The following is a 10,531-nucleotide window of genomic DNA, read 5'->3' as shown; positions in this document are numbered from 1 at the left end:
AAATGGGGGAAAGTTGGATGCCTCCCTTTCCACCCTCTAGCTAGTGTATCATTTAGACAAGTTAATAGGTGCCGGTAGGCAAATGTATGGTGCCAGATTACAGTGAACAAAAAAACGCACATGCACTCAGAGCAGGTACAAGCAGGGTAAGCCCTAGCAAATTTATTGTGGACGTGCAATGTTTTGGAGCAAAAAAACCCTTTGTCAAGCATCCAAAACATTGGACGTCTGCAATAAATTTGCAAGGGCTTGCTCTGCTTGTATCATTTGTAGCATGTGTGCACCGAGTTCATCACTACCGGAGCGCCAGGGTATGTGGGTGAGGTCCTTCTTCTTGCCAGATTAGAGTGCCAAGGTGCCCTATACTTATTGTCTGCCCACTGGCAGGTGGTAGGACAGTGCTGCTTTGTGCCTGCCAATGATGCAACCTGCACCCCATGGCAGAACTTTAATGCAGATTAAAAAAGGAAATGCTTAGCAGAATGGCTGCTGTAATGTTTTCAAATAGTTGTAACATTTTTATCAATTGACAGGAGAACTGAGCAAATACTTGATTAAAAAAAAGGCTGAAAACACAGCTTTACTGTATATTTAAGGAAAAACAATATGTAATTTCTACATCTTTTTCTGCAAACCTCTTGACCTTAGTATAACAAAGGAAATGTAGATTATGCTTCTGTCCTGCACATTCCATGTCTGATTTGCCCTTCCACACCCTTTACCTCACTTACCTACATTTCCTTTTGGCAAATGAAACAATTAAATAAAGTAAATATTTTCATTATGCTTGCTGCTGCTCAGTCGCAATTTTTTTTCCTGTGCTGTATGCAGGAGATCCTCTAACCATTATCAGTAACCCCTAGGCCAGTATATTGCAGATTACTTGGGACACAGAACATTATACTGTCCTACCACATTCTCTCTGTCTTGTGTACAAATGCAGTATGAAGGTGCCCTGACATGCCAGGCATACTGTATTTAGAAATGCATAACTGGGACATGATACATGAAACCTTGCTTCCCTCAGGCCTTCTCCTCCCACTGCTCACCTATTCCATCCCTTTCACTGTTAAAGTAAAGAAGGTTATGGTAGAGTCAAGGAAACACTCCAAGACACTGCACAGAAAAACTAAAGGTAAGGTAGCTTTAACTGTTTGGCTTGTAGAATTATGTCTTTATAGGATATGTTGCATTTTTTTGGTACACAGCATTGTGGCACAAGTTCTGATCTGTGCACATCTACTTATTATCTACTTCTGCCTTTTGTTTATGCAATAAACTGTTTTGGTGTCAATATCCCCATTAATGCACCGTATGTAAATGCTACTTTCATAACTCCTTCATAACACTTGGTCTTGTACAATGACCTTTCGTGGTGGGTTATGAAGGATACAAAATGAGGAAGAAAAGAAGTGTCAGGAGGTCTATTTCCCCTTGACCTCATAATCTTTGGGATGGCCCATGCAATAAAAGGAAGAGCTTTCTATGTAAGTACAGCTTACAACTTGCAATTACAACACATCATTTAACCAGTGAGTGAGTTAACAGTGAGATGTAATTAGAGGCAATGCATTTCCAAATTATGAGCAGCATTTAACTTAACCATCTATTTTGTTATCAGTCCACACAGAACTTTGGCTACCATATTGCTTAATTTCTATAAACTACAATAGCGGCTTCACCTGCAGTCATAATGGGGTACTTTTCTGCTATGGTGTTGTAATTCAGCTTTATTTGAGGGTTTTTGAGGTGGATTTGCTGGTGTGTTTTGGGTCATTGTCCTGTTGCAGCACCCAAGATCGCTTCAGCTTGAGTTGACGAACAGATGGCCGGACATTCTCCTTCAGGATTTTTTGGTAGACAGTAGAATTCATGGTTCCATCTATCACAGCAAGCCTTCCAGGTCCTGAAGCAGCAAAACAACCCCAGACCATCACACTACCACCACCATATTTTACTGTTGGTATGATGTTCTTTTTCTGAAATGCTGTGTTACTTTTACGCCAGATGTAACGGGACACGCACTTGGCAATCATTGAGATGTTTTTTAGCAAAATTGAGACGAGCCTTAATGTTCTTTTTGCTTAAAAGTGGTTTGCGCCTTGGAAATCTGCCATGCAGGCTGTTTTTGCCCAGTCTCTTTCTTATGGTAGAGTCGTGAACACTGACCTTAATTGAGGCAAGTGAGGCCTGCAGTTCTTTAGATGTTGTCCTGGGGTCTTTTGTGGCCTCTCGGATGAGTTGTCTCTGCACTCTTGGGGTAATTTTGGTCGGCCGGCCATTCCTGGGAAGGTTCACCACTGTTCCATGTTTTTGCCATTTGTGGATAATGGCTCTCACTGCGGTTCGCTGGAGTCCCAAAGCTTTAGAAATGGCTTTATAACCTTTACCAGACTGATAGATCTCAATTACTTTTGTTCTCATTTGTTCCTGAATTTCTTTGGATCTTGGCATGATGTCTAGCTTTTGAGGTGCTTTTGGTCTACTTCTCTGTGTCAGGTAGCTCCTATTTAAGTGATTTCTTGATTGAAACAGGTGTGGCAGTAATCAGGCCTGGGGGTGACTACAGAAATTGAACTCAGGTGTGATAAACCACAGTTAAGTTATTTTTTAACAAGGGGGGCAATCACTTTTTCACACAGGGCCATGTAGATTTGGAGTTTTTTTTCTCCCTTAATAACGTAAACCTTCATTTAAAAATTGCATTTTGTGTTCAATTATGTTATCTTTGCCTAATAGTTAACAGTTTTTGATGAGCAGAAACATTTAAGTGTGACAAACATGCAAAAGAATAAGAAATCAGGAAGGGGGCAAATAGTTTTTCACACCACTGTATATATATATATATATATATATATATATATATAAATGATATATATATAAATGAACGAAGAACAGAGTGCTACACACACGCAGGGACTTTAAAAAAGAACAAAAAATCTTTGTTAATCCAACGTTTCGAACACTAAGGGGGGGCTTTATTAAGACACGAATGCTCGGAGCGTTGACTTTTGAATGCTTGCGTGCCTTTTTCTTATGCCTGCGCGACTTTTTCGTACACTTGCGCGACTTTTCCGGATGCTTGCGCAAAAAATTCAGAAAGGTTCTGCTGCTGTTTACAATCTTTCGGTACGAAAATTTTGTGACTTTCAGGTCACCAATACTATATTATCGTGACTAATACGATTTTTTCGTAAGCATTTTCGTGATATTTGCGATCTTCAGAAATTATCGTATCCAATCCGAATTTTTCCCATTCGGGATTCAAACTCGTGTCTTAATGAATCGACCCCTTAAAGGAGACATAAAATGGATAAATGGGAAAACCCTAATTTTGTAGGCAATTATGAATAATATATGGTGCTGGTTTCCCTTTGGGCTAAAAATTAATCCTATCTGTAAAAATGGCCCCTTTATTGGAGCTCCCTATAGATCCTCTCACTTCTCTGTCCGAGTTTGAAATGGAGACTGGGCGTGTCCTAACGGTCCCTGCCAGAAGCACAGTAGGAGGGGGAGAGCCAATCACAGCCCTGCACTTACACAAGCACAGACAGGCTTCAGTTCCCTATCAGGTCAGCCTAGCTGCTGATTGGTTCCTATCCTACAGTGCAGGGTACGGAGGGCCGCCGGCTCCCCAGCTCATCCAGAGAATTCAGCCAGCAGGAAGTGGCACAGATGGGCGGGGCTAGTGGGGTTTTTGTGGAATTTCTCAATAAATCAGTCTGAAACACAACTTTTTTAAGCACAATCCTTCTATATCTAGAGGAGTATAATTCACTGGTACATTCATAATTTGTATAGGATATGTCTCCTTTAATGTGTTCTTCTTCAGGTAAAAAAAAGTTCTCAATATTTTGTAGTAACTTGTTAGATCTTTTGGGTGGGACCCTCTTTACCTCTTGTATAGGTGGTTGGTTGTTTTCTCTGTTTTCTTATATGTTTAATATATACACCCAGTTATTGTGCAATGCTGCAGAATACGTCAATATTTTATAATTAGGTGTTAATATTAATAATAGTAATAGAGACAGAAAATCACCATGAATTTTCCATCTATATGATTGTAAACTTTCACATTTAGAGCTGTGACACACAGGGAGATAGCTAGAATGTAAATCGCCGGTGGGATGGCATATGCGGCGCTGCGAAGTCGTTGAAGTTGCCTTGAGAGGAAACTTTGACTACTGGCAAATCGCGGCGCCACGAATGCCATCCTACTGGCAATTTACATTCTAGCCGTTGGGATGGCATTTCGGGGAGATTAGTCGCCTGCGACAAGGAAGATTTGTCGTGTGGCGACTAATCTCCCTGTGCATCACAGCCCTTAAACTCCACGAAAATAAAACTTACTTAAAAAATACCAATTGAAAAAGTAAACGACTCCTCTTCACAGACTAGACTGCTTGGCCTCAATGCCAAGCTGCCTTTCTCAAGCTTGACTAGTCAGTGACAGTTCTAACTTTCCATGGGGGAACAGAAAAACATGAGCAATGGCACTTTCCAGTATGGGGGACAGGATGGTGTTTTTAAGTTTTTTTTTAGGTGCTGCAAGATGGGTGGGGTGGGGGGGTGGTAGTAAGAGTGCAATGATATCTTTGCTCTGTGCCTAATAATGCTTTAAAGTGACTCTATAGAATAAAGGCATTATGAAATAACAGTAGTGCAAGAGCAACTTTACTAAACCTAACAACCACAAGGCAGTTCCAATTCCTTTTTGCAGAACAACACAAAAGCCACCAATCCACCTTTTCCCCTCCAGTGTGTGTAACAGGTATGGGATCCCTTATCCGGAAACCCATTATCCAGAAAGTTCCGAATTATGGAAAGGCCATCTCCCATAGACTCCATTATAAGCAAATAATTCTAATTTTTAAAAATGATTTCCTTTTGCTCTGTAATAATAAAGCAGTACCTTGTACTTGATCCCAACTAAGTATAATTAATCCTTATTGGGGGCAAAACATGCCTATTGGGTTTATTCAATATTTAAATTATTTTTAGCAGACTTAATTTATGGAGATCCAAATTACAAAAAGCCTCCCTAATCCGGAAAACCCCAGGTTCCGAGCATTCTGGATAACAGGTCCCATACCTGTACTATGCACTTCTTTATTACTCAGGCAGCAGGCTGAAAAAATATAGCACATGGCCAAGTAATATTGCCTTGGGCTCCAATATTAATTGAGACCAATTTATTTCTATTGGCAGCACTGACCATAGTGCTACATTCAGTGCCTGTATCTGGATTATAAATTAAACAAAATCACAAAAAGGGCCAAAGGGAAAAACTCAACAAGCTTTATTTTTAAGTTCCCAGATTTACTTTTTTGTGTTCAGTAACAGAGCACTTGCGTCTGAAGGCTAATGCCACATGGGGCAGATTCTTGGACTGCAGATAAGCAATGGCTCCCGTTGCAGGCACAACAATCAGAGTTTTGAAGCATAGGGGTGGATTCTTAGCCTGTGCTTAGAGTTGCCACCTTTCTAGTGATATTTTACAAGCAGGTGAGGGGTGGACACAAAGGGAGGGGGCAATATCAAATGGATGGGACAATGACACAAATGGGCAGAGCTATGAGGTGTTAGGCAGATTGAGGCTGGCCAGGGGCCAATCTTAAGGGTATTAGATATTTTCCGGTGGGTAAATTTGTAATTCTGGCCCCGGCCTTGGCAGGTGTTTTACCTGTTAGGCCAACCTTACCTGCACTTTGCACCTTGTGCTAAATGCAATGTAGGGTGCAAAGTGGAGCACTATGGGTGGTAAGAACAGGGACCTGCTGCATCTTGTGCCCATTGGTGTTCCCTAGGTTGCATTTCTGAATTATGTGCAAGTTAGGCTGTCAAAGGTGATGCCCATATACAGTGCCTGCTGGACCTCCCTTCATGAATTGAATGCCGCTGGCTGTCTAAGGCCACAGGGCTTATCGTTGCCTGCAATTTGTAGGCAGGCAGAGGAAGGCAGGTCCACTCCTATGTCTAGCTGCCCTGACAGTCAAAGTGTTGGCCTTTGTGCAGCAGATGCACGAAGCAGAGATTGGCCCAAAAACGTGAAAACATGCATTTTCAGGTCAATCTTCGCTCCATGTAGCACTCAGGCCGAGACTGTGCCTGTCAGTGCAGCTACACAGGGCTGCAAATGAGAATAGATCAGCTTCTCCCCATCTGCATATAAAACAGAGAGAATCAGATGGTACACCATGCACGACTGTGGCATTAATTAGAGAAATTTAAGGTACTTGCACTCCATTTTGCTTCACGTACGGGTGGTAAGTGCAGTGTTCAAAATGCAAAAACTGTGGTAAGCACTTGTATGTGTACCCTGCCGCAGTCATCACTAGTGTATTTAATGGTACATCGGGAATAGATAATGTACAATTTGGTATACAATTAAAATTGTGTAAAAGCTTACAATATCTTACACAATCTTCCTAGTTCTGTTGGTTTTATACATTTGAGAAGTATAGCAAAGGCTACCTAAAAATCTTCATATCTGTGTCAAAAAGCAAAAGCTGCTCTATACTGTATAAACCAATATATTATCTAGCCCTGTATGAGGAAATCCTGTGTCCGGCACTGAAAGAGTTAAATGTTAGGCACCTGCACCATGACTGGCTGAAATTATATTCTGCCTAAAAATGTTTTTTTTCAGTGATTTTAACTTTTGTTTTGTCTTTAAGATGTCAGTGTTAGGAATCTATATGGAATTCCTGTCTTGGCTGTACTGCTGGTGCTGTTTTACTGCTCCTCCTCCAATCTACATTGTTATTGCTCCGCCCCTGTGCCCCCATGCTACAGGCAGCAGCCATAACACACCTATGTATTATTATTATTAACATGTGTAACCCCTTTTTGGCTAAAAATCACCTTTAAACACCAGGCTATGGTTAGAGTATGGGGCACATTAGGACTCTCTTTCAAAGGAGTGGGCCTTCGCTAAGTGGAAGGTGACTTTCACGATGTTGTTGTACTACAACTCCCACTAGTACTGTGTAGTGTATTAAGTAATAGGACACCAGGAGCTCTTGCAGATTAACTAGTTAACTCTTTATTGTCCAAGACAGATGTTATTATCACAGGGATCAGTAAATACTCACAGCAAGTTGAGGTAGATTGGTACAGTTGGTAATAGCAGTTGTAAAGCAGAAAAACAGCACAGCACCACAATGGAGATTCTATGTGAGGCACTAGCAGGATTCCCAAGGTTGAATACCCTTTACTGGACCGTAGCCCTACTGCCAACAGTGGTTCAGAGGTTAATACTAGCCTGATACCTGCGTCTGAACTGTGGTCCCTACAGCAAGGCAGACAGAGCCTGGAGTATGCTAAACCCACTAAATTCTCCTATAAGTAGCCCTGACTAAGTCACACTCCGTGCTATGACTAATCAGTCTAAGTCCTCATACTAAAATAACCTCGTTCACTGGGCCCTGTCCCTGACTTCTCCAGATAGTGTGGTGGTTTCTGGGGTAAAATAGCTGTACTGGGGCCTGTGTCTGCCACCAGACACTATATCAGTCTGCAGGGGGAGTGGTCAATCTGCATAGACCTATAGGGAATAGTGTTAGAACTGTAACTTAAGTACAGGGGCTATTACCCAATAACAATAGAGGTGTAAAGAGGTAGGGGGATAAAGCCATAGGGAGCTTAACCCTATGGGCCCCTACACATGTATTTATAAAACGCCAACATAGCCCACAGCGCAGTATGTATTGATGTTTGGGGGCACACTGGGGGTAGTGTTTGTTTAGATGACACTAGGTAGGAACAGTATCTATGTGTACAGCTGGGCACCCATAGCCAACCCTGCGGCTGACTGTCCCACAGCCCCCAGATGCCAAGGTGAATTGCCCTGGCGCAATGAGCAGCAGCAGAGGTCAGGATTGACAGGAGAGACAGGCTGAGGGAGTCTCCCAGGCAGGCAGAAAGAATGCTGCACAATCTGTTGGACCTGTTGCGCCTTCGCTATTAGCAAACACTTCAGCATGTGAATATAACACCACACCCCTGGCCGGTAGGCAAGATATACAGGGGCTGGTATACAAAGTGCTGGGCCGCAATCACGCACCCTAAAAGCCACAAAGAGAAAGTTCAGCCCTCAGATTGGGGAGAGAGATCAGAGCCAGGGCAGGGCGGCACTTGGCACTTGAGCCCAGAGATAGGGGAGAGCGCAAAGCCTGGGTAAGCTCAGTCCTGGCACAGTAGGGAGAGAGAGCAGGGCCGGGGGAAGGCAGCGCTTGGCAGCAGGAGTAGCAGCAGCAGCAGGCGGCAGAGGAGGGGCTTGTGCGACTCGGCTCGGAAAAGCTGCTTCATGCATTAGGAAGTTCCCTCATAAGCTGCCTCTTCTCTGTTTTGTTCCAGTCCTGCCAAAGAAGCGAGAGAGGGGAGCAGTAAGTTGCTACAGCCATGTCAAAGCCGGGCAAAGGGAGGAAGCACTCGGGGCCAGGCAAGGGCACTAAAGAGGTAAGTGAGTGTGCAGGTTGGCACAGGGAGCACCCAGGGCAGAACTTTGCACTGGCAGGAAGAGGGTGACAGGCGCCCAGGTGATTAGAGGAGCCCGTATAGGGAGGGCTGAGGGCGGACGCCACACACAGCATACAGGGCGAGTGCCTGACATGCCTGGGGAGTGACTCACTGCGGGCTGCGCTAGCGGGATGAGCGGGGAGAGGCTGGGGCAGTACAGGCAATGCTGCAGGGCCACTTACCGGGGGACTTCGCCACAGACTTGAACCGAAGCCAAGTGCCGCTGCCTCCTGGGGCTTCAGCGGATATGGGCGCTGTTCCTTTCATGTCTCATAGACCTTAAAGGGGAACTTGCACCTACTTTGAAAAAGGCACCTTGCCTTCAGGCACTAAGGGCAAAGGAAGAGAAGTGGCAATCAGCCGGCTGGCAAATAATGCTAAATTGGGAGTATTTCTGTACTTATATATGTGGCATCAAATGGAAGGGAAATGCACTTGTATTCACATGGCATAGGCACCCTTTACCCACACTGATTTCAATATAAATGATAATTATTTCACATGATAATATGGCTGCTCCATTACTGTGCAGGGGAGACTTGCTGGTCTTTAGGCCCCATATCTGAGGGGTTTATTTTTGTATGGGGTACTAAGGTCATCTCTTTCGAGATGTAGTACATAGGATGGACAAGGACAACAGTCCAAGGGACCACCGCAATGGTCAGTTCCTACCCCCCATTTACAGCAGATGTGACTGACCTCCATGTAACAGTTTTTAATACCGTAAAACAACAGCAATATCACAAACAGATTGTATTCTTGTGTCCTTGGAAAACACTTGACTTCCTTTTCTTCTACATCTGGCAGTGGGTAGGGGGGTAAGGAAATTAACATGGGTCCCATAGACTCCCATTTAATTGCTGGCTTTATATGACTTTAACCACCCCTTCCTCATTTGTAGTTGGGTAGGGGTTAGTAATGGAATTTCTTTATACCCTCATATGCAAGTGGTTGGTGATGCCCAAACAGAATGGTACTGTAGACCACCTTACCCTCTACATGTGCCTGCCGGGGGTATGTTTATATAAATGTGGGGTCAATACTGGCTCTGAGTGTCTGTCTCATGTTCTGATCAGGCCCACAATGGGCTTTAAAATAGGCCCTGGCATTTCAAGTACACAGAGGCCTAAACAGCCCACCACCAGCCCAATAAATAGTGACTGCCTGTGGCACCTTACAGCAACTCCTCTGGCATTTGCCAGAATCCACAGATTGCCAGTATGAGCCTGGATCTGATGAGCCTCTGCTGAACTTTACCAGTACAGGTACTTGTCAGGCCATTCCTGCTTAAGAATGGAGGACAATTTTAGGCTTTTTGATGCTGACTTAAAAAAAAACAAAAAAAACTTGCCAAGCAATACACCTGGCATTGCCCCTTGTGCCACTGACTAAATTCACTTCCTGCTGTTAGAAATAACTTTTCTTCAGAGAATGCTGGGAGTTGTACTACAACAAAGTTTGCTTTACTGCAGAGATGCTTGCACAGAACATACATAGAAAGAAGTTATGGAAGTTGTGCTGGTAGTATTGGAATTGACTATCTGATCTAGTGCTTTTTTTTAATGGCAGTCTTTAAATCAGGACAGTACCTGCCAGTGCTTTCAGCTTTACTCCTCCCAGGCTGGGGATCACCCTGCTTCACTGGAGGGGCGGGGGACAACACAGAGGAGCATGGGTGTGGTGCCAGTGCAGTTCCACTCTTCTAAGTACACTGGTATTGTGCCCTCCCAGAGCCAAGGAGCGTCGGGGCGGGAGAACTGGAGTGTCCCTCCTCTCCCAGCCAGAGGTGTATGAATATCACTGCTAAGCTTGGAATTTAGCAGTCGAGCTAAGTACATGGGGATATTGTTGATAACAAGTGGATAAAAAGCAAGAAGAAACCCAGACATGGCCTTTGCAAGCTGGTGGTATGCTACGGTAAATACCATCTTATTTAAACTAATATATTTCACAATGGATACATCCTTCTGTTTATGTATGGGTTTAGCATTGTGCAATAGGAGCTGCTGTG

The 10,531-nt window shown here is 43.7% G+C and overlaps 1 protein-coding gene across 19 annotated transcripts in view; it reads left to right on the top strand.

The window, feature by feature from the left end:
• Positions 1 to 1,047: 1,047 nt before the first annotated feature.
• cast (calpastatin) overlaps positions 1,048 to 10,531 on the top strand; it is a 90,068-nt gene continuing 80,584 nt past the window's right edge. For 13 of the 19 annotated variants that reach the window (XM_031895380.1, XM_031895407.1, XM_031895397.1 and 10 more), the window contains exons 1-2: positions 8,020 to 8,178; positions 8,359 to 8,460. In XM_031895380.1, the coding sequence (XP_031751240.1) occupies positions 8,404 to 8,460 (57 nt within the window). In that variant the 5' untranslated portion in view covers positions 8,020 to 8,178; positions 8,359 to 8,403. The other 6 variants (XM_031895373.1, XM_031895374.1, XM_031895424.1 and 3 more) reach the window with 6 other exon arrangements.

This window comes from Xenopus tropicalis, chromosome 1 (assembly GCF_000004195.4).
Source record: "Xenopus tropicalis strain Nigerian chromosome 1, UCB_Xtro_10.0, whole genome shotgun sequence".
NCBI classification, from domain to species: Eukaryota; Metazoa; Chordata; class Amphibia; order Anura; family Pipidae; genus Xenopus; species Xenopus tropicalis.
This window is presented reverse-complemented; position numbering and strand designations above follow the sequence as displayed.